Source organism: Thermobia domestica, chromosome 1 (genome assembly GCF_964235325.1).
Source record: "Thermobia domestica chromosome 1, izTheDome1.hap1.1, whole genome shotgun sequence".
In the NCBI taxonomy this organism is placed as follows: Eukaryota; Metazoa; Arthropoda; class Insecta; order Zygentoma; family Lepismatidae; genus Thermobia; species Thermobia domestica.
This window is the reverse complement of record NC_137454.1, coordinates 201,740,200-201,766,463: the sequence shown is the minus strand read 5'-3', so window position 1 is coordinate 201,766,463 and position 26,264 is coordinate 201,740,200. Positions and strand designations below refer to the sequence as shown.

The following is a 26,264-nucleotide window of genomic DNA, read 5'->3' as shown; positions in this document are numbered from 1 at the left end:
GTACGTAAAATCTATTTTATCCTCCAAGTTATCGAGTCTGAATCGAATCACCGAGTTACTATGGGTTTGAATCCTCGACCCGACCTTCTTTTTGGTTATTTCAAAAAAAAGAAAGAAAGAAAGAAAAAGAAAGAAAAGAAAAGAAAAAAGAAAACTTGCCTCCTTGTAGATGTTGTCCAATAACACATGTTGAATTTGACAGGAGATTTTATTTGTATTAGTTTGATACAAAATTCGTTTAAATCCTATCAATGTGTTTTATGCATGTTTGATATGTGAAGCATGCAAGCTTCCATACATCTATAAGGAACATCCAATTCTTCTTTTGAACATTTTTAACTTTTCATTATAATAGAATTTGAAGTTTTAATATGAAATTTTAATAACTTTTGATAGACATTTTGCAACAATATAACACTCACTCATTTCTTTCTTTTTTATTTATTTATTTATTGTTTGTTTGTTCAGTTTGTATTAGTAGTCTGGAATGGAAGGTATGACCTACATTCTCTACTGGGTTTATTATAATGTATTTCGGATCAGTACGTTTAAAGAATACCGAATTTGCAACCGAACTGCGTGAAAACATTTGACACTATCCTAGATGCGTTTCAGAACTCAACAGTTCTACTGAAAATTGAGTATTTAATTTAACCATCTAATTTGGTATTTATTTTGAGAACTTAATGAATTCTTTAAGGATCCTCTATATATTCGAATAGCCACGAAAAATATACAAAACAAATGTCTGAATTACTATTGGATTTGTGGGAACGGAACTTCATAAAGTGGGTTCTTTACTTACTACGTTTAAATTCAATGGGCCTTATGCAGAGTCGTTTTGACGCGTGATTAGTGCCATACTAAAGGGTTCGACTAACATAAGATTCCTGCAGTAATCAAGCTTTTAGTATGACTCTAGTCATAAGTCAAAACGACTCTGCATAAGGCGGAATATTTTTATCTGTACTTCCTTTTATTTTTCTTCTTCTCTCCCCTTTTTTCTCTCTGTCTCACTTCTGTACCTCTGTCCAACAGACATCCATTGATTCAATTTTTCATTGTGTGTGTTTGTTTAGGTTTCTCCCTACATCAATTTATGAACCTTATTTCGTCTCGCTTTTATTCTTTCATTTTATCGATACTAATACATGTATATTTTGAAATTAGAATTATGCTCATGTTATTTGCTGATTTTAGTATGGAAGAGAGGAAAGCAAGAGAGAGGGGAGTCTCATTACCAGACACGATTCTGGGATAAGAAAATATATATATATTGGGTGGCCTAGCTGCACGACGTTAGCTGTCGCATTTTTTGATGCGGACTGTACATGTCATTTGTATTTTTAAAAATTCACAAAGGATAGTTTACTGTTTTGATGAGTTCTTTTAGGACGATTTTCTCAGCAACGGCTCTATCAATTCTGTTCACATTTCATAAATAAACTTTTCATCTACAACTACAGGGTAACCCAAAAGTAGGTATACACCTCTGCATTGATTAAATATAACATTCTAGCTTATGGGTTTATTTGCCACGGCTGTTTTGAGCTTAAGATATAAGTAAAAAGGCTTTAAGAACAAATAATAAAGAAACTAAGTCTATCTGATGAACAACAATAAGAAATTATATAAAAAGCAAGGAGTTGATCAGTACCGGGCTGTATACCCACTTTTGGGCCACCCTGTATAATATGGCATAATTCATTAATAATGAAGAAATGCACAAGGATTTTGTTCCTGAGGGAGTGAATGCTTTTCTGATGAATTTCTATAAAATTCTCAAACAAATTTTGATGATATATCATAAATAAATGGTTCGTTGACAACCGTACAGTATGACGTGAATCATTTCTCATGAAGAAATTCAAAGTTACTCTACGCGTGTTTCTTTCGGACAATTTCCTCAAAAACTGTCGACTTTTTTCTTATTTCAGTAACAATCCGATAATGTACAGTAAGTCATTTTTCATTACAAAATCCACAACGGATAGTTTACTCTCAGGGTGTATTGTTTCCAGACAATTTTCCCCAAAACTATTCAACTGATTTTATTCATACGTAAATATTTCACTAACAACTCTACAATATCTAATGAATAAGTTTTCACGAAAAATCTACGAATGCTACTTAAATTTGTTCATATTTCTTAAATAAGTTTTCTATAATAACTGCAGCAGAACAGATTCAATTTCAGAAAACAGGAGCGAGAAAGTTTAGTGCGGCGAAACCGTGTATTTTATTTTTTGAAACATGTCACTTTGAATAACTCATTATTATTATAATTTAATTTGCTTATCATCCGTTTGGATTATTGAAGAATTAGTATTGAGGAAAAGACTACTACTGTATTGCATAGTAGACCTAGCAGAAGAATGTAATTAAATGACACAACAACACACAAAGAACTCTACCCACCTAGATAGCTTGTCAGATATGAGATGTGTTGTAGAACAGCGGCCCAACATCATATAGGCTCACTGAACTCCATACGACAACGACTGCCGTTATTTCTAGTTTTCTAGATTGGAATTCACAACTTCTTAGTTGAAGTTGTTTCCAAATTCCCTTTTAACACACACAAAGCAGTCGTACATGAAATCCGTGGGCTCTTTCATTGTGTATTCTACGCACAATAAAAATAATTCGTTTTCTCATTGACAAAAGCGACTACATTTCGATGCATTCTTAAAATCAACTATACATAAGATATAACAAAAGGGAGTAAAAACTAAGCATACGAATGTAGCAGAAAATTAATCTTGGTGAGGCGAAGCAATAGTGACTCAGCAAATCATGTTCTCGGCAACAACAAGTTCAAAAAAAAAAAAAAAAAATGGAGAATGCAGTAGTGTACCACATATTGACCTCATTATCTACGCTGAAAATAAATATTATAATGAATTTTAGAGAGAGTTCTAATACATATACCCGTTAGAAGCTAATACTTCGAAGTGAAGAAACATGAAATAAATCCACGTACGTATAATGAATCAAAGGAGCGTACCTAACAACCAATTAGCCCGAGTTCGACTTCTCGTACTCCTGTTTCAATACAGCTTATATATTCACTCAGCCTTTGTAAAATGGGAAAGAGACTCAAAAGGTGGTGATGAATACACCACCTCGTGTATGTGCTTAAGGCCGACCGTATATTGATAATACGATAGGACAGTCGAACCGAGGTTAAGTACTGTATACAAAGCAACAAAGCTTTGTATTGCATAATTCCCTCAACCACGTGCTCCACAAAGGCCTCTCCAATGATGTAACTGAGACACTTTCAGACTTCTATATCTCCATATTCTCCTACCTCCTTCTATCTTGGCTTGGCTGGCCTTCCTCTCGTCAATATGCGCCCGCCCTAAGTCGAGTAAGTGCAAAGCATCCCACATGTCTTGTTGGTGCGTTCCGAATGGGAGTTTACCTTAACCTTACAGGAAATGAATCACATAAAACAAGTAGCTAAATTAATGCAAACATGGTACTTTACGTTCAAAATTTCCAATCTCATACTCCATTACTTTGAATGAAGTACAGTATTCTCAGTAGGGGTGTTCATCCTCCCTTACTGCTTGGGTGCACTCGTCCTCAAATTTATCATTCTTCCCCCAGAAAATGTGTGAAAATGCTTGCCCAGATTTCTTCCCTCCCCACACAAAAAATTATTATAGTGATTTGCATGTAAAATACATAGATGACTATTTCCATAAGTAGATTTTGCATTCTTTTTAAACAATCAATCTATATCCAATTACGGCAGCAGAATTTTGTCCTTTCAATGAAAAGTGAATGCATTCTTTGCTATGACAATTATTTTAAAATGTTATTTATGCTAAGTTCTCCGTCACAATTAGCATTCTTAAAAAGCATCATTACTTCTCAGTACGTGAACTCTCTTTGATGGCATTCATCAAAATCAGTTAATATTTGCCTGGTTAAAAATTTAAAAAAGTCCACAATTCAGTAATGTTATTATATTTTTGCATAATTTCATTCTTACCTAAAGTAGCCGTTGGCCTATAAGAGTTTCCGGAAGTCAATTTATTGAAACTTCAATAAATAAAAATACCATATAGTGGCATGTCTATCGACTCGCGAAGTAAAATGTCACATCCGCTCTGTTACGATGCAATCCATTGTATGGTCAGACAAGTGATACATATAAGTAAGTCAATAATTCCATGACACTGGCCAGGGCCATACATCACTTTTCCTATACAAAGTTATCGAGTTAAGTTATCGTGCTTTTCTGTATGTGGATCCAAAGTTTGATCCTTGGTGCTGCCTCGAGAGTTTATACTTACAAAAATAACTTCTGCGGTATTGCTATGGAACAAATCATATGTTGGTTCTGATCTGAGCCATGAAGTCAAGCATGATTCTTGTGTAACATACACGAGGGTTGATCACTGTAAGCGAAGGTTTTGGCAGCCACCGAAAGATATGCATAGTAATGCTATTCCAACTATTCGAATCAATCGAAATTTGAAAAGTATTTTGGATTACAAGACTTAAACATCTGGTTGTGAAAGACAGAGAAATTCGTTTAATTTAGCGTGTTAAATCTTTAGAAAAAAAATCGTAAGTTAGAATTGGGCATGGTGTAAATATACTAGTGATATATAAAGATACCTTCTTGATGCGATAAAAAAACAGTTATTATTATTTATATTTCTCTACTCCTTATTTGAGCAGGCACTATAGTAGAGACATCCGAATACATTACTGTTTCTTTGTGATTCTCCCTTTATTCCGGGGTTTGCAACTTTGCATGTGTCCAGTATTACGCTCTTCTGTATTTCTTTTTTTTTTTTTTTTTTTTTTTCACGGTATCCCATATATTACTATTTGGATTATTTTTATACTTTTGGTTTTAGATTGTTCTCTTATGTATTGGGCTAGTTATTTGTATTTTTTTATATTTTGTTTCTATGTGTTTTCTACAGGTTTATTGTGTTTAGTATTGTGCTAGCTATTAGGTGTAGTACCGCTTGTTTTACTTTGTTTATTACTGTTTTGTCCAGTATGTTATGATTTACTTCTTTATCGGTTAGTATTATTCCGTCCCACTATAGTTTGTGTTTGTTGCTAGCATGGTTGTTGGTTGACATTCGTATTACGAGACTTCTTCTAATATCAGTTTCTGTTTCATTTCTATTTATTGATGCACGATATATTATTAATAATATTTTCCTAAGAAGAACCTATGTTCAAGCTTCAGAATGGATTCTTAAACTAGAAACAGTGTCTTAGCAGTAACTCGGAAGGTCGAACTTATAAATGACGAGATATTGTATATCATCTTGAAAAGATATGATAAGCATGTGCACCAACGGAGAAAAATTGAACGAAGGAGAATATTTCATGAGTATAGAAGCAAAACCTGCTAAATCCATTTTCAATTTTGTCAGGAGACGAAACAAAGGTGACTCCCTTATGTTTCAGAATTGCTGGACACTTTTTTTTTTTTTGTTTAATGATCACTACTTAATGCAGATGAGTGAAATCTACCACTAAAAAAAAATAAATAACTAAATAAAATAAAAATTTAAAAAAAACAATTCTGAAACATAAAGGAGTCACTTTTGTTTCGTTTCCTGGCAAAATTGAAAAACTGATTTAGCAGGTTTTGCTTCTATATCTTGATTTATGAAGAATTGCAAAGTGTTTTCGACCAGATAATATATAGTTATAGGGTATTTTAAGAGAAAAGCAGAGAGGGAATAGTCTATGAGTTCTGAAATCAGCAAAGGAAATATGTAAGATTAAATTACAACAATGCTGTAAAAGTAGTAATATGATTATGTCTTTTCAGCATCCAAGAAATGACTAAAAATGTGTAGTTTGAACAGAAAAATGTTCATAAATACAAGAAGATTTCTCCAGAGGATTGTGCAAGGTACCGAATTCATCTCATTTTGGTAGATTGAATGGAGAAATACAAACATATAAGATAAATAAGTAATAGTTGTAGTCTCATCTTGTCAGAAAAATTCGATACCGCCACCTTTCATAGGCAACCTTACTATACGTGGGCACGCTATGGAAATTAATAAAGTAGCGCATATCCTGAGTTATGTGTCTCATTTTAGCCACGTAAAGTATCTCTGAACTTAAACGTTTTAAAAAATCATGGCCTCGCCCATAAAGTATTCCATGAAAATATAAATTTATCTGTATGCAACAAGGGATAACCCTTTTTAAACTCTAACTTAATGTGTCATGAAAATTTGCAATCAAATGTGCTCAGAGAAGATATACATGCATTTAGGAATCAATAACACAGACTACTGCATTAGTCTTATTAAAATAAATTGCCGAATACATTTTGTTATTACTCGAATATTCGTTACTTATGCAATTAGCCGATTATTAACGATCCATCTTCTAACAGATATTCGAACAACTATTATACTTGAATAATCAAAGATGCCACTATTAGAATTTTAAGAACCCTATCTCGTGTATCGGAATAGCTACCGAGTGTATCCTTGATGCACACGTTAACCAACTTGGTTCCTGGTGGTCAGAATTTTTGGTGCTGTCGAGTATTGTGATGTAACTGGCGAGGAACTTGAAATAAGAGGCAGAAAACTGCGGTTAGAAATCCAGGAATAAAAATGGGAGCCGGACTATACATCAGTAAATTTTTAAAAATCATCTAGTTAGTTACAGGCTTCTGTAGGCGTGATCCCCCGAGTATACATATTTAACCGATTATATTAATGGTGCAATCTTATGTAATAGACTGCAACATGTGATATATCAAGCAAAGATCTTATTTATAGAAATGCAACACACACACACACACACACACACACACACACACACACACACACATATATATATATATATATATATATATATATATATATATATATATACATACATATATATATATATATATATATATATACCTTAACGAGATGTGTGACTAGTACAAATCGTATTTAAATACTGTTATTTCTTTTATTAATGGAAAACTGGAAATTAATATAGTTATATAGCTTAGGTCTACTCTCTCGGAACTCCATGCTTTGATGTGAGAAATAACTGGTTTGATTCTAGACCATGCGAGTTTGTGGTGCACATCATCATGCTCGTGAAATTTTCGGATTTCTCCAGCTTCCTCCTTTACTCTCATAACACCAATTCTTTCATATTCATTCACTTTTATTAATCATTTCTCTCTTTTAGCCTACAGGACGTAGAACTTAAATACTTCATTTTTTTTTTCTATACTTATAGGGTTATCAAATCAGAGATCGACATTTTTCGCAAAGATTTAAAAAAGACAAATCGATAGAAACACTTCTCACCTCGGAAATGAAATATCTTCAACGATTCTTAGATTCCACAAATAATTTCGTGACCTAATTCGTACAAAACAACACGTAAAACGTCTCGCTTTCAATGTGATCATGCATGAACGTGCATAATAACTGTTTGCATGAAAACACTTTTTAGTGTTCTTGGTTTGAGCCAAGTAACACCGTGGGATTCTCTACATTCAAAGTATGTTTTCATTAAACTTCTATTACGAATGACCTGCACAATATCCTACAGTGACCACAAACTAAGAAATAGAGAGAAATATTACATCATCTTACTCAGCTTTGTGTCCACGATTCCCGTGAAAGCTATGTCAAGTTAGTAGGCATCGACAAATACGCACATGATATTGCATCAGCTAGAAGCAAACATTGGGAGAACGACCAGTTCATGTGACTTCCCCTCCTGCACCTCACCCACTCGTAATAATCACATAACTTTAAGAATAAAGTAGGTCTTACAGTTGGCGAGACTAAGGTTCATATCCAAGCCAATATAACTCGTTCATATACGACAATTTGGAGTTCGAACTAGCACAAAAAAAAAAAAAAATGTCTACGGTACTATTATTTAATCATATGTTGAACGAGAATTACCATACATGTTTGAACATAGGTCATAAGCCAAAATATTTTCGGACTGTATATTTTAGATAGTACAAGATTTCACTACTTATCCCCGCTGGTGTAGCAGCTAGCGCGTGCAATTTTAGTACTTGGGGTGTCGGGTTTTGTTCAACCTTGAAAATTTGAATGCATTCCGATGGTATGGATTCCACCCCAAACTGTAAATTCACGCCCTGTGCTGAAAAGAGACGCTACACCCCAACCAACGAAATTCATGCGTTTCGTTGGGTTTCCTCTACCAGACGAAATTACCAGTATAATTCTATGCTCCACCGGACTAACCCTCAAAACATACAAATTACAAGGAAGATACCATGATTTTTTAAGAAAGGATGCTGAGCATAATTAGAAATTTTTTGCAAATGTGATAAATCATCATGAAATATATTTCACGTGATTCATTATTCACGCATACAAAGCGAATGTTATGAAGTATTTCTCTAATTTTTTTACCGGAAATATATAGAGAAACTGGCAACAATGTGATACACGCCGTCTTTATATGTCTCTGTTGAGTTAAGATTGAAGTATAACTTCATTCATGTCTGTGTCAAACTTTACCATAACATAATATACACATACACAAGGATAAACATGTGCATTAGTAATTTTCTCACAACAGAACCTACATCCACCGCGGAGAGTCTTTTTGAAGGCACTGTATAACTCACATTTGAAACCGTGTTTCTTCGGGTTTATAAAACAGAACATGATTATAAAAAGGAAAACGTCATGTATAAGATTTGCTTACTCTATAGTCCATGGCTTAATACAAAATAATCATGATTAGTTGGTTGATTTGGAATTGACGGGCCCTTTCAGCACCGAGGCTATGTGAGAACGGAACTACAGCTTAATGTGGAATAAGAACTACATGAGCTCCAACCGGGAATGGAATCCAAGTTATTAACTATATAGCCATGAAAAAGCCCAGTACCCTATAGACTTCACTTGCTATTGCTAATAACGTCTTGAAAAATCGTGATTAATCTAAGTTTAAACCCTAACTATATATAAAATCACAATGCACACTTCCTGTAGGGCTACAATGATTAAATTTGGCATTATTGTAGCATTCCGGAACTAACCCACAGGAAAATAGCCAAAAGTGAATATTTTTTATTTTTAGGGGGTCTAGAGAGGAGATGAAGAATTTCCCTGTTATTTAAATGGGCTTTTTTTTTTTAACCTATAATATCATGTTTTAGGTACTCAGAATTGGAATAGAAACTTGAAATTCGGTATGCTTGTACGTTTTCATTAGAGTTACCTAAGTGAATCATCAGAAATAAAAATTTCCAATCTTAGATTGGTTTTATGGGGAACTGAAGTTTTTTTCCCATGTTATTTATATGGGACGAATTCTACACTCCAAAATGTATAGGCACTTCCTGTAGAATTAGAATGATGATATTTCGCATCATTGTAGCCTTCCTGGACTAACCGATAGGAAAATTGCGAAAAGTGAATATTTTAAAGTTTTTTTAGGGGTCTAAAGTGGGATGAAGAAATTCCCATGCTATTTAAATGGGCGTTTCTTGGGATAAAAAAACTCTTATCTTTTAGATAGTTGAAATAGGAAAAGAAACGATAGAATTGTGGGTTCAAGAGGTGCGAGGCCGTAGGCCGAGCAAAGACAGTGTATGGGAGCAAAGCTCCCAGATAGGCAGATTCAGGAAATACGAAAAGGAAATTCACTATTGATGCAAAGGCCGATGGATAAGAAATGCGAGGCCATAGGCCGAGCGAACTTGGGGATCTGGGGGATCCGCCCCCAGCTAGCCAAAGCTAGTTCACTTATAAAACTTTTCTTTTTAATTAACGCTTTCCTTTCAGTTATGCAGAGTGCTTTCAACATGCTTTTTAAAGTCCGACGATAAATATTATTCTTAGTATATACAGTATACCCTCAACAGTTATTTGTGAGTTAAACTTTAGTAAACTTCAATAACAAAATAACACAAAACAATTATAAAAGATATTTTATATGACTAATGCAACGAAGAGACTGGTTACATTTTACATCACATCTTTTACTTGCCTAGAATATCACACATTTAACTACATTTTCAATTGATTGATGATTGAATTGGAATTCGGCGTCCCTTTCAGCATCGATTTTAGGCTGTATGAAATGTGGAGCTACAGCTTAACGCAAGATCCGAACAACATGAGCTTCCATCGAGAACATATTTCTGATTTAGTTTATTGTTTTAAATATGAAGCTGACAAAATACTTTATTAATTTGAACTACAAATTATTACATAAAAAAGTCACGTAAAAACTATTATTATTCCCATTCTTGCCTCTTAATACTAATATCGAACATGAGAAAAGATTTGGGCATTTTCGTCTCGAAAACGTGTCCTGTAAATGCCGTCTTGTCTGAAAAATTAAATCTATTTGTATTGAAAGATCTCGATTTCGTCTCTTTATCTCGACACGAAAATTCAGTCTCGTCTCGTGGGCAACTATACTTGATACCTGAATATAAAATCAAAATGAGAGGTTTCAAGAGCAAAGCAACATCCGTAGCAAAGGACCCGATTAACTTGGAGACCAGTAGTGCGAGGAAGAACACGCCCAGTTAAAACTTTCGCAATCTCCTGGAGAAAGTATTCTTTTCAGGGTACTATGTATGTAAGTTGTGTGAAGTATATTTGGAGCTGTCGACCTTCAATAGATTCTAAATTTAATGAAGCGCTCTACATATGTGTGCATATTTAAGGGCGTGATGCCATTGCGAAATCAAAGTAGACAAAAAAAAAAAAAGATGTTTTTACAAAGTGTAATGTTGTGTTATTTTGTCTTAGCAAACATTTTATAACATTACAGCATGGGAACTAATATGGTAATTAATGTTCACTTTTTGTTTGTATATTGAAGTCTTGTGCCCTTTTCAGCACCAAAGATATCTGAGGTGTGGGCCAACAACTTAAGGTGGATTCTGAAACACAGCAGTACATTCAAGTTGTTTAATGTTCCCTCACCGGGAATCGAACCCGGAACCACGCACTAGCAATGTAGTCCAGCAGGAAAGACAACATCCACTTTTATGCATGTATGCTGTCCTTATTTGTTCAGTGCAAAAGCATATGGAAACATACTCTCATCTCTACTAATTTACATTTTGTCAGTGGATGAGGAAGAAACTCGTACCAAACAAGAAGGTTTAATATTAAATTCTAAACTATTTCTACACGGATAAATTCTAAGAATCTGCATTTTGCAGTCAATTGTGTAATGAATGATGGACATATCAGCTTCCTAAGCTGGAGTTTACCATATCTTAATTCAAATAGTTCCTCAATTGCTCCCTAATTCATGATATTGGGTTAACACCCCCAAATTTTCCCGTCGCCGGAAATCGAACACGAAAATTGTCAGCACCTCTGATAAGCACATTAACCATTTGACTACACGGATGTATTAATAAGGACTCAAAGGAATACAGGATGATACGATAATACATCGACAAACTGGAGAAGGTGATAGTAGAGATGAAATTAAATAATAATAATAATAAAATCTTAAAGAGTTGCAAGCAGCGCCGTTTTCACGTGAGTGGCGTTCAAAAACTGACAAAGGCACTAATGTAATAAAGTATATCTCATTAATGCGGAAAGATACCACTGTCAGGTCAAAAAATTACACAGTCACACCTGACAAATGCAAAACGTACAAAGAAGAGCAAAGCGGTCGGCACAACACGGACATCCCTACGGACAGATGAAGAATTCACACACATACGTGTTCTCCATCTGTGGGGATCCCCGTTGCGTGGCGATCGCTCCGCTCCCATATGTATATACAGTACGTCATTGCGTTTGTCGGATGCAAGTTTCTATATAATCTTTTGACCTAACCCAGCGATATCTTTCCGCGTTCATGAGATATTCGGCATTGTATCAGCCTCTTCGCGGGTTTTTCCACGCCGCTTTGGACCCATGTTCATTAGATATTTATTGCTTACTGTTAGTTTCATGTCTACTATTATCCCCTTCAGTTATCAGTGTGTTAATGTACCACCCTGTATAGACTGCAAATTCAAATCCTAAATTTGGACTACCTAAAATACATACACGAAACAGTACCAAAAAGCATAAAAATTATACGCGTATATATAAAAAGAAATCAAACTACTTGAAATATTGATATTCGCATAAATATTTTTTTGTATGTAGGAATGTTAATAATGATAATGGTAATACATTCCACAGTGTTAATTACAGTAGACTACTAAATGTCTGGCCTAATGTAGCAGAAGAACAGGTTAGATAATTAAAAAGCCACATAGACATGAGTTCTATTATTACTCAGATCCAGCCTCACCTACACCATTAAAAACACATTGTTTATCTCAAAACCCACTCTTATTCATGTTTTCTGACCGCTTAGTACAAGCCAGTACTTCATAAATGTTTTAATGTATTGTATATATTAAAAATTTATTACAGAAAAAAGAAGTAAAAATAAAAAAAACGTACACATTTTAAATATAAATTTTAAAATGTCTAACTTAAATTAGCAGGAAACAGTATTTTCTAAAGCAAAGAAATTCCAATGGATTCAGCTATCGTTTCTTTATGTTCTACATAGCCCTTCCTTCCAGGTAAGTGACATATTTGACGCACATGGTCTCTGGTTAGTGAAATTTTGTAGTGTACTTATAAATGCCTCTTAAATCGTTGTGAATTTAATAGCAATATTATGAAAGTACCTGTATAGGATGGAAGGGCCACTGGAGCACTTGGGTCATAACTTTTGTCTAGGTCGCTTCTCAGACCCGATGACCTGGACAAATCCGGAAAATTCAGATAGACCCAGTGGCTCGAACAGGACCGAAAGCGTCTATCACCTCTACAGCATTACTGCAGAATTTAACAGTTGATTAATTATGTTCAATACTCGAGCTCGCACATTCGTTTTCCCGGTGTGACATGGGAATAAAGTGTATAATCGTGGGACGTTAAACTAAATTTTAATTTTTTAAAATTATGTTCTGCATGTTCAAGTTCTTTGAGGTTTTCCAACGCAGCCTGTCGTTCGGTGAAATCATTCAGGAGCAAAATAGTTAATTCATACCATCTTAACAAGGAATGTGATTAACTACATTCATCTAAGAAACTGTGCGATTTAAAGATTAATTGTGGGTTCTTTCTTCAAGGTTTACAGTGAAGCATGTTCATGATTGGCATCAGCGAGGGTCAAGGGAATGAATTTACTTTCAACTTTCAGAATGTGTTAAGATAGCTCTTGTTAAAACAAAAATCCAATTTTCATGAAATGTGAAATGCGCTTTTGTGGAAACTTAGAATAATTCCTTTTGGTTGTAGGAGAAACTTCCAACTAGAAGATGGATGGCCAATGGAAAAATAGTGGAAACATACAGCTTAATTTTAAAAATCTGTCTAAATACTAATAATTCTGCCTTTTCTACAATGCATAGCACAAGAACTGGTATGATATTGTACAGTAAAACTTATCTATGTTGGCCAGCATTAGTTCAATTGAAAAATGATGAACTTACTGAAAATAAAAGTATTTTCAGGCACAAGTTGTTGTTTGTGTGTGAATCAAAACATTACACTGAAAGATAACTATAAGGTTTATCAAGAGTATAGACGCGTAAAAATCACAGAAAAAGATAAGCTACATTTTTTTCCTTACAGTTCGTCAAAGTTTAATCGCACGAATATGTTAAATCTGCCATTTAGAACATAAAAGATGCCACTAAATACAGTGTCAAAACTTTTTGTATAGTACATATTCAAAAACCACTGTATTATTTTTCAATGGGGGAAGACGAATAAACATGATATTATATTTGAAACACTGAATACATAATATCTTGATTTAAAAATGTTACACCCACCGGAAATCAGACAAACGAATGTTCGAGCTCGAGTATTGAACGTAATTAATCAACTGTTAAATTTTGCAGAGGTTATACTTCGGCGCTTTCGGGTCTGTTCGAGTCACTGGACTACCTGGATTTTCCGGATCGCCCAGGTCATCGGGTCTGAGATGCAACCCAGACAAAAGTGCCCCAGTGGCCATTCCATCACTGATCTATAGAGGTACTTTCATAATATTGCTATTAAATTCACAACGATTTAAGAGGCATTTATAAGCACTACAAAATTCCACTAATTTGATTATTTCTGATCGAAATCGGATTTATGCATCTATATTTGACCAATGGAACAAAATTGACAAGTAGGCCAAGTTTACGCTCTAACTGTAACAATTTTTATTCAAGAAATTTACATAGGAGTGTTACTGAAAATACTAAAGAATGTATTAAACTTCTTAATTTGGGAAAACTTAACGATAACTAACTAACTCTATGGCCTATGGAACCTGGAGGTTCAATGCCGAGTTTACAACAGCTCCACATTGACTTCTGTCCTTAGCTAACTGGATCGAGTTTCTACTTTGTATTCCTATTTCTGCGAGATCTATCTTAACATTGTGCTTTCATCTGCGCCTAGATTTTCCTAATGGTCCCTTTTCGATTGGATTTCGACTTCGAAACCAAAACTTCGAAAGCGTTCCTACTTTCTTCCATTCTAGCTACATGACCTGCCCACCTGAGACTCCAAGACTTGATGATCCCAATAATGTGTGGCAAACGATATAAATAATGCAGTTCCTCATAATAAAGTTTCCGCCATGTCCCATTCCCCTGCCTCTTGGATCCGAATGTTCGTCTTGGGTCCGGATTTTATTCTCAAATATTTTCACTTTGCGTTCTCTCCTCACAGTAAACGACCATGTTTCGCAAGCATACATCACAACAGGAAAACTTAAACAATAACACAAGAAAATACGAACAAGGTTGTAATCAGACTCGTCACTCGTTTAGAACCTGGCATTTGGAACATTTCCTCCTTCTGTACTTTACTAATTTTATATTCAAATAAACATTAAGTTTCACAATATATACAACTTCGATAGAAAATGAATATAGAAAACTTATAAAGGCATAACACAAACTCTTTTTCTTCTCTTTTACTAGTTCGTACGTCAAGTACTTAGGAAAGTTCAATGTCCTTCCCACAATAACAACTATACTTTGATTATATTATTTCTTACACTAATAGGGTGAAAAGAAAATCAATACCGACAGAGCATAATAAGAAATCCATATATCAGCACATACACGACTGATATTGAAATTCCTTCCGCTTACTATGTATACCACCCCAATATTTTCAAAATGATAAAATTAGAAAATAACGTGAAAGTAATGCAGCTACGAAGCACATCCCATGCTTTCCAATTGTCTCATACGTTTCTCTAACGTAACCACAACATGTAAAGACGAGAAGAGAATACGCAATTCCTTCTGAGCTGCAGCTGACTAGTTTTCAAGGTTTCAGTTGTCACACGTTCCCACTACTATTGAATGGTTCAGTAGCTCATTTATTTACAAATTTAATGTACACATTTGGATATAGAGTATTAAACTAGCCCTGCCACTTTCTTTTTATTGCATCTTGTTAAGCCTCGTAACCCAAATACCAATTGAGAATTATTCCTAAACCTAACAGAAGTGACCTTTCGCTGGATATAATGATCTATATTTATCCATCTACTCTCCTCGCCCTTCCTCACTTTTATAATCCCTATATAAAGCAAAAATACTTCTAATTCTTCACACTTCTAGGAGACACGAAGTTACTCCAAAGACAAGGATCATGGCATTCAAGGTACGGTCTATCTAAGGATGTTCGTTTAATATCTCTAGTGACAAAATGCGGTTTGTGTAAGTGGTCAGGTTCATTCCTGCTAAAAACGCGATGCGATACCATGTGACAGGACGTTCAAGAAACTGAGTACGAAATTGTATAATTTAATTGTGGAATGTGCAAACGCAGAGACATTAATTCTTACAACAAATTATGTACAATACGATCATGATTTGTCAGTGCTACAGACGTTAATCGTACTGGCAAAACCATCCGAAAATCGCTACCAAGTGCGGCAAAGTTATATTTAATAGGACATTCGATGAAAATTGGGAGGTTCCTGAGTTCCACACCTAAAATCAATCTCCGCCGCTGGCTTTTTGTTTCAGTTTTACTGAACAAATTCTACTCTCACGTCGTTTGTTCGAACTGAAACTCGGGCTGATTCTTTCATAGCCTTTCCCGGAATGTATACTAGTCTTAAAATATCATGAAAACTTCTGACAAACTAGAACTTGAGAGATCTTGCAGAAACAGAGATAAATATGCTCTTTGACTTCTGCAAATAAGGCCTGTGGCGAAAACATTAAGACAGGGAGGGGATGGGGGTATAATTTTAAGGACATCTGAGGTGAGTTCACGTAACTTTTATATAAACACATACTAACAAATAAGTAAAAGTTTCAAGGGGCTTTAAAATAGTCGCAGGGAAGAGAGTGCAACGCTACCAAGTCCGGGGAAGTTATATTTAATAGGGCATGAGGTACAAAATTGGGAAGTTCCTGAGTTCTACATCTAAAATCAAACTTCTAATCGTGCGTTTTGTAATGGATCAATACGCTGATATTCGAAAAATCGGAACCTGTTGATTGTTGAGCACACAAAAAATATATTTGTAGAACCTTCTAGATAATTACTTAATTTCCATTAGTAACTTCTGTAAATTACTTATTTCCTATTTTCTAATTCCAAAAGTAAAACTATTGCTAGCACACATATTTTTGGTATAAAGAATTGCTAGCACACCTTTTTTGGAATAAAGAATTGCTAGCACACCTATTTTTGGTATAAAGAATTGCTAGCACACCTATTTTTGGTATGGGTATATTTTCAGCACTCTACAGCTCCAACACAGTACTTTAAACCAATGAGAAAACATTTGTTGAGTTGAGTTGATATTGAGTTTAACGTCCCGTTCAGCAGCGAGGCTATATGAGACGTGGACCTACTGATTAACGTGGAATCCGAACCATATGAGCTCCCGCCGGGAATCGAACCCGGGTCTCCCACACCAAAGGGAGAAAACATTTGTTTCATCAGCATCATACTGTAATTTTTCCTTCTATAAAGTAGCAAACTGTTGAATTAAATGATAGTTTTCAGATTTTATGGTAATGGAAAATACACTAAAGTTGTTTCAATGTATATATAAGTGAGATGCTTGGAAGATAACTATTCTACCAGTAACATTATATATTAAGATAATATATTTTACATTATCATAAGTAAAAGATTTATCCGGGTTTGTATGATGTAGGAACTAATGAAAGTGTTGATGTAATTCGTAAGTCAACATTAGTCTTAGATAACTCTTATTTAGATACATGAATTTTCACATTTCTTATTGGCGATGAACGAGAAAGGGCCAAGCCACAGTCAAAAAAAAAAAAAAAAAAAAAAAAAAAACTTAAAGGAAAAAGTATTTTAGTGAAAACTGCTTTTAATACTAAATGTTTTTAATTTAGCACTATATCTGAGAAAATGCACCGAATATATGGCATAAAAAGTTATTGCAATACAATTCATTCTATATTGACTTCTGGCGTAGTACATTTTTCTTTTCAACGTTTCAATATACATCCCAATACGTCTCAATATTATATATAAGTTACATAACTATTGTTATATGGTTCATAGAACATTAACTCCTATGCTTACTATTTTGTTCAGTTATTCTCTTACATTCTTTGTTTCCCTAAAACTATGGAATCTCCTATAGAAATTCTCTCTTAAGGCTCAGAATGAATTACTACTTCTAAAGAAATCTTACAAAGAGTTGCCCCACAAAATTTCTATGATTTTGAGATTTTCATCAGAAAACATATTATTACTATGTCTTTGTATTTTAGCTTCTTATTTCATAACAGAAGTATTACGCTATATTGTGAAACATGACTGACTCAAGCAAATGAATCACGTACGTTACTTCTGGTTACGAGAGCAACTTATCTACTTTCCGATAAACAAATTATTTTGTGAACATATTAATCATCAACAAACATTCTATCAGTATGACGAATCATACACAGACTAATTTAGCAAATCTGCATTAATAGATCGATGTGTTTATTACAATTTTAATGTGTACAAATTCGCTACCAAGATAATATTGTCCTCAACGTTTAAACTAGACTTATCTCGCGGAATTTCTTAAGTCTATTTAAACTACGTAGTACTTTGGAAACGATCTTTTAATGCATGGAATACGTTATGAATATTGTAGGATTAGAAGCTCATCCGAGTACGAACTGGAAGATTCAGTGTATTTGTTTTAGGCTTATGAACAGGAATCCTGACATAAATGCACTTTGTACCTCTTCAAACATATTTTTCACAATCAAAAATCGCCTTCCCCCAAATTCATATTCCGGTACGAAACGTGGATATCAGAATTATTTTTTCTGCTTATCTGAGTGTAAAGCATTTGATGTAACGTCTGCTTTGGACTTCAAAGTAAGAGAGGGTTAGCACTCGTTTTCAGTGCGCGCAGTTCACGTTTAATTTCCGGTAGAAACACACAGTTAAAACGGCACGTTTGGTTCTCATAAATAACCTGAAAGTCTAACTACACAAACCGACAGCACTATTTGTGTTGAAGATATAATTACATTTTTCTTTAAACAAAAAAAAAGTGCAAACCTCGGTCAGATCACTTCCGGAAATAATATATATTGATTGATTGATTTAATGGGCAGACATCTCACACCAAATTTACCTATACGAAGGTTAAATTACTTAATTTAAACGACTATTTTTTTAAATCTTGGTAAATGCACAATTATAGTCCAAATGACTATGCATAATGCAATAAGTGATTCTTAATCTGGCATTCTATGGTTTGGCACCGTTATAATCAGGCACCAATCGAGCTGCAAAAATATCAATGTTTGAATTTAATTTTGTACTATATTGAATTACAAATAAGAAAAATATTTTAAACCTCGCAACTGCCATAATAACGAAATACTTTGTACAGTAGTATATTAATATCGTCTGCGCGCAGGTTCAGAATGTGCGTAAACGCATAAAAATATATGTTTCAATGGTTTGCATTAGCTAGAGTGATTTATTATTGGTTTTCTAGTTAAAACTATACTGACGTTTAATAATCTGCCAAAATTGCTAATCCGGAATGGCTGTGGTTCCGAATGTATCGGATTAAAGAGGGCTTACTACAATTGTTCTAATAAAAATTACAGGAATCCAAGTCTGCCGTAACTTTCCGCCAAATAGCAACTACTTAATAACAATGACAATATATACCGTAATTACAATTCCTATACAAAAAAAGGAACTTAAAAAATAAAGAAATATACTTCTTTATTCACTCAAAGGTACGACACGGAAAATGCAAAACAGAATGCCTACTACGTAAAAATTATATATATAGTTTTAGTAGCGTATAATGTGTTGCTTTGAAAAGTAACCTGCACTTTTTACGTTCTCTTAAACTCTTCGTGTTCTAAGGAACAAGTTTCTCACAGCACCTGCATGCTGTTACGTATGATATAACATATGGTAACGGATTATATGTATATTTAACACCCTAATATTGTCTGTTCGCAGTATGGAGTGTTCTCCCCACCACACCCAACATGCAATCCAAAAGTTTACAAAGCATTACCATTTGCACTTCAAGACACAGTAGACCCAGACAACAATAATTACTAAAGGATATGTTTAACTATTTAAAGTTTTTAAATCCGTTACGAACATTTCAATATCAAAATGAAATACTGTACAAAATCTTTATACAAAGTGTGTTCAATAAGTTTTGCACAGATTATTACAATATTGTGTATAGTTCCGATATGATAATGAATTTTTAGCTGAACACACATACTTTGATCTTTTAACTACGAGACTATATCAGTCAATGTAGTCTCCATCTGCTGTGGCGCACCTCCTCCAATGTTTTTTTTTTCTTTGCCTTGAATTCACTTTGGTGAAATTCAAGTGGGTGACTATTACACGATTGTTTTACACAGGAGATGAGGGATTCGAATGTTTTCCCTGGCACTGGACTATAGGAAGGCTGAGAGACGACTTCCCATTTTCGTGACTTTCTGCTGTGTCATCTTGGCTATGTGAGGCTTGGTATTGTGATGATTGAGTTTGATTACCTTACCTTGCAGCTCCAGTCTCTTGGTCTGGAGAGTACATAGTACCTTACCCAGTGACAAATAATAATGCTTCTTGTTAATTTTGGAGCTATGTTCCAAGAAGTTTATGAAATGACATCGAACTAATCCAAGAAACAGGACGCAATAATTTTTTGGCACGATCTGGAAAGTCTAGGTTTTTTTAAACTGCTACAACCAACATTGGATACTAGCGCGGTCCAATATGCGATCTCTATAAACCAGAAGCAATTTCCTACGAATTGATGTGGCTGATTCATCACCGGTTTTGAATAGGAATTCCATTACCGATCGTTCGGGTCCTGATGTCTACTTCAGTGTCCATTGTGGTTTACCTGTTAGCAATAGGAAACAACCATTATTACTATTTTAAATCCAAAGAATCAAAGTATGTTCACCTAAAATTTCATCATCATATTGCAACTAATAAAAAATTACACCCATCTGTGCAAAACTTACTGAATGTTCTTTGTATATATAAAAATGTATATATACTATATATATGACTCTGGAACGCCTCAAGCAACTTTAACCAAACTTAGTATACACATTACTTAGTCTGGAAAAGAGTACTGTTGGGGTAAGACAACTCTAGCACTCTCGGGGGAGGGACGGGAGAAGACATAAAAATAATCAAAAATGACCGATTTTAGTATCTAATTCACAGTTTTTGGGGTCCATGAACTGATTGGTAACAGTGCTGATTCCCTTTAAATCCAATTTTAGCCTTCAGAGAGGGTAACAACCCCTAGCAGACCTACGGAGAGTAGGAGAGATGACATATAAAAATTATCGACAATGACCATGGTTTCTCTATCTCTGAGTGACTCTTCTGATGCCATTTAAATCCAAATTTAACCCTTCTTTACTTCTGACGGGGGAAGGGGAGGGCGACGGTGACATGTAAATATAATTGAAAATGATCGATATTAGTGTTGAATTCATAGTTTTAGGGGTTGCTAAGTTGAGTGGTGACAGTTATCGTGCCCTTTAATTCCAAGGTCATTTTCCAGCTGGGGTAAGATATTCTCGAAATGATTGAAAACGACCGATATTGCTGTCGATCCATAGTCTTCAGGGACACTCAGATCAACAGAGACACTTCTGATGCCGTTTAAGTTCGATTTAAGCCCCCATTGACACCGGATGGAGGTGAAAGGATTAAAAATATTAAAAACGGCCGATATTAGTGTCAAATCATTAGTTTTCAGCATCGCTAAGTTAATAGGTGGCAGCCCTGATCCTGTTTAAGTACAAGTTCAGTCGCAAATGGTGAAAGACCACCTCAGCTTTCTTAGAGGGAGTGGAAGGGACAGACATAAAAATGATTTAAAAAGACCGATTTTAGTGTTGAATCCACAGTTTTCGGGGCCACTTAGATAAAGAATGACACTTCAGATGCCACTGAAGTTCAAGTTTAGCCCCCATTAACACCCTTGTGGGGTGAATTTGTGACATAAAAAAATAATTGAAAATGACTGATATTATTGTCGAATTAGTTTTCGGGATCGCTGAAATGAATAGTGACGCTCTCAAGGCCGTTTAAGTCCATGTTCATCCCCATATGCAGGCAGTAAGCTGAAAAATAAAATGTCAAAGATAGATGAGATTTGTGTTTGATTAATAGTTTTCCGGATTGGGAAAACATTTGAAACGTTTGAAAAAGCTTTTGGAAGATAGACAGTACCTATTTGAAGCTGGGCTTTTTAATCGTATCAATTTGATTAAAGACCTATTCTGTGGGGGTAGGGTGTTTTAATAAATATTCTAAGGAGGAAGGGAATTCAAATATTTCCCATAAACCTATTTATTCTCCCCGTCCGAAGAGCAGCCATTTCAGCTAGTATATGTATATATAATTACTAGAAAATGAGAGTACTTCATAACTGGATCTCCTTTGATAATATAGGCTTGTGGTTGTATCGGAGATTAGTATCCTGTTCAACACCGGGGATCCGAACCCCGGAAGTTTCACCATAAACCAAAGCCGCGTTCCCCTAGCGAAGACGAGTACGCTAACCTTGTAGCCACGAGAGAGCTATGTATAACTCATGCTTGAATCATAAGAGCAGTTTCATTATAACCTGCCAATACGCGTACTAATATTTCCTTTTAAAGCGACAAGTTTTCTATTTACATCCCTAAACTAGAGATTTTAATATATGCCTCTAATGATTACTATTAAGCAAGAAGTAAGGATATGTGGAACAGAGGTGGTCAGTTTCTTCAAAACTAACTGAAATCAAGTTCACACCGTTTTATACTGACCCTTTTACCAACAATAAGGGTGCATTATGTTGAGATTAGACCCCAATAATTTGAGACTATCTAGATAGATGCTAATAATTAATTGGGGTTGAAAAGATTTTAGGTGCAGTTGGTCTACTCAATTTCATACTGATCTACTCAATACCTCCCTCACTCAATTTCACTTACTCTCACCAACTTCCACTTCAAATTCCCAGATCACCAGTCAACTTCACTTATCACGTATTATCATTAAATGGGAGGTAAGGCCGAACCTCACAATGATCAATCTCACGAAAATGTTTATTTTTGATACGAGTACACAGTATATGAATAAAAATGAATTGGTTCTGGATGATAATGTTTGATCCCAATGAACATTTAACACCTTTTAGTTAATGGAGTGTTAATTTACTATTATATTTTAGATTATTAAAAAAAAAAGGTTAGCCTATATTTGCAATGCTAGTTCATTTTAATAACTCAACTATATTACATTTGTAGCTTCTAATCACACGCTTTGGTTTCGTCACAGTATATTACAGTGTAGATATATTTATTTTTTTATAAAAACATTCAAATATTCACTTTCAGGTTATCATCTTCGCCGCTTTCTTAGTGGTTGCCAAGGCTGGTTATGCCCCAGTTGCAGTAGCTCCAGCTGTTGCTGCTGTTCGTGCCGCACCAGTAGCAGTAGCTGCCCCAGCTGTCGTTCGTGCTGCCCCAGTAGCTGTTGCCGCTCCCGCCGTTGCCGCCGTCGACACCTACGATCCTAACCCACAGTACAGCTTTGCTTACAGCGTTCAGGATGCTCTGACCGGTGATGTCAAGGATCAACAAGAATCCCGCAGCGGTGATGTTGTGCAGGGAAGCTACAGCCTTGTTGAACCTGACGGTACTCGTCGTGTGGTGCAGTATGCTGCTGATCCCGTTAATGGTTTCAACGCTGTTGTTAGCCGCGAGCCTGTAGCTGTTGCTGCTCCAGCTGTCGCTGCTGTACGTGCTCCAGTAGCTGTTGCCGCTCCCGCCGTCGTGCGTGCTGCTCCAGTAGCTGTTGCTGCTCCAGCTTTAAGATACGCTGCTCCAGCTGTCGTACGTGCTGCTCCAGTAGCTGTTGCTGCTCCAGCTCTAAGATACGCCGCTCCAGCTGTTGTCCGTGCTGCTCCTGTCGGTGTTAGTGTTTATGGATAAATTTACGTTAGAGTTTAATCCCACACTTTGTTGTTGTTTGTCTGTACACGCTTATGTATTATAGTAAAATTATTTTTTAAAGCTATATCAAGTTTTCAAATACTTCTTTGTTTTACCTGAAGAATAGCAAAAGGTTCGAATCGATTTCAATCATGTCTTAGGTGAAATAAGGAGATGGAATAAGGTAACTACCCATATATGCATTGAAACATTAACTGCATCACTTGCTACTCGAACAAAAAGCAAATAATGAAAAAAATCTGAGATGGTACACTTATGCAGAATTACGGATCAAATATAATATACATATCAATAAGCGACTGTACGCAAATGGGAGAATTATCGTTTCATATTCATGGGGTTCCGATATAGAGTTCTGAGACTGGGAACTCGCATTATGAAGTGAATGATGGAATGGTAACGCTCTGGTCTTCTCTCCTGAAATTCCTCTCTCTTCTTTAATTATGGTTCAGTGTAAAAGGCTTTAGCAAAACCTTCCGCTAATATATTTCTAAAAATAAATAAATAAAAAATAATATAAAAATTTAGAATATTAAAAAATCACTTACTGTAAATATGTGTATTGTGATATATTTGATTCATATCCGAATTATTAAAAAAATATCACAGTATCAAAATAAGATTAATTACCAAAAACAATCTTAGTGTTCAATGATATATTTTTCATCTATCAACAATACACAAACATGAACAGAAGTAGGAATATGCGCACTAAACTGAGCTTCGAAACCTATTCAGAGTTTTGCTAGGAATATGCGCACTAAACTGAGCTTCGAAATCGATTCAGAGTTTTGCTAACCTGGAAGAGTGTGGCAAATTAAGGAAGTAAAACTATATTCAAAGGAAACTAAGTCATATTTGATCGTTTGAAAGTAAAACAACTTTCAAAGAAAATTAAGGTATACGCTATTTGATCGTTTACAAAATATTTGTGAATGATTATGTATGATGAATGATGTTCATGAAAGGAGGTGATAAACATTTTGTTGTTAGGAAAGATTACGTCTTTCTGAACAGCATACGAATAATACAGTGAAACTTCCTTTAACTGACAGATTTATTTTATTTTATTTTATTTTATTTTTAATCCCAGCTAGCATTTATGTATTATTAAGACAGAACTCTTCTTTTTACGGACACGAACCGTCTTCTATTCCCTTCTCCCCGAACGTTTTGGTAATCTCTTATTAACGGTCCGGAATTATTCTCAATTCATCGTATTTATCACAAAAAATAGTTTCAATTGCGATACACTACAGTAGACAGAAAATCGCTCCCGTACAAAATGCCTCTGTCATAAGTCTATGACCATCACATAGAATAACTGCACGCTGAATATGAAATTATTCATTTCTCTACCCACAATAAACTGCTCTTTGGTGGAAATCTTACAAAACCTTCAATGAGTAAAAAGTAAAATAATTCTTGGGGTAGAATGACCGATAATTCTATGCGAAACTTACTGCCTTCCATGACAAATTCACTTCTGTCATTAGACTTGCATCTTCTTCTGAAACTTTAAAGATAAAGAAACAAACGAACCAATTTATTGAAATAACTCGACATACTGAACTACAAGTCGGCATATGAAGCAGGTAAACAGTTAAACAAGTGCACAATCATTAATCGCGCTGCCAGTGAACCCTTTTAATGGATCCAGATACAAATTTCCAATGCAATTAATGTAGAACTATTAAATTATTTGCTGATGTACACAACAGACAAGTATGCAAACTCTTTCTCCATGAAATGCATAAACCGTCACGTTTGGTGAATTCTACCTACAGTTTTAGTATTTAACAATAACTAGTTGTTCCGCATGCGCTTAGCTCTAACTGTTTCTACTTTATTTCTTTTTAGTTTGCTCACTACACACACCAAAACTACACACTACATTCAAGGACTTCGTTATAGATATAAGCAGCAGCACAGACAGCGATATCTATTATCGTGTCTGTTTATTATTAGGACTAGCTGAAATACTCGTTCTTGGAACAGAAAGAATACGTTTACGATATGTTCTTTGCGAAAAATGTAAACCCTTTCTTTCCCTTAGAACACGAGTTTTAACCAAAGTGAAATGATAAAAACCCATGTCAGCTTAAGTCTCAACTCTGTTCAAAAATTTAACTCAAATGATTCGCCTGTTCTCCCATGACGATGAGACAGACAACCTCAAAGTCAATTTTATATTTCGAGAAAGAGAAAAAGAAAGAAACTGGCCTCCTTCTTCCGTTAAAAGCGGAATTTCTGGAAACACTGTGGCAAAGGCCAAGTTGTACTGAATAAATAGTTTAAATATTAAATTGTCTCTCTAATGTGTCTGTAAGCTTAAAGGGTTTCGAGATACAACTAGCTTATTATAACATCTGTAACCCCACCCTTTCCCTTTATCCGAATTATATATTTAGAAAAGATGAAAAAATGAAATCAAATATTTCAGTTGTACTGTATGTTTCACGTTTATGCTGTGTAGGATAAAAGGTACAGCGATGATAAGAATGAATGAAATGGTGGAATAAAGCAAGTGAGATGAAAGGGGGGAATACCGAGAGAACACCCCACACACGGTGTCTGTGCACCACAAAGACCACCAAAAATCCCACGTACCAGAGATTAATGCTCTACCAGTGAGGCACCGCGCCCCCTCCCCCAAAGAAACAATGACACACGACTTTCCTTCCTTTTTCTTCCCTTCTAGGGGAAATATAAAAAGAAAACGTTAAAA

At 35.0% G+C, this 26,264-nt stretch overlaps 2 protein-coding genes across 3 annotated transcripts in view; one reads left to right on the top strand and one right to left on the bottom strand.

Moving 5' to 3' along the window:
* The window catches only part of LOC145692843 (neurobeachin-like protein 1), a 561,942-nt gene that overhangs the window by 194,733 nt on the left and 340,945 nt on the right, over positions 1-26,264 (bottom strand). The gene's annotated exons all lie outside the window — the stretch shown is intronic.
* LOC145692883 (larval cuticle protein A3A-like) lies at positions 15,603-23,600 on the top strand. The gene is made up of 2 exons (XM_081768429.1): positions 15,603-15,677; positions 22,919-23,600. Exons 1-2 carry the CDS (start codon positions 15,666-15,668, stop codon positions 23,513-23,515), a joined length of 609 nt encoding a protein of 202 aa, XP_081624555.1. The 5' UTR covers positions 15,603-15,665; the 3' UTR covers positions 23,516-23,600.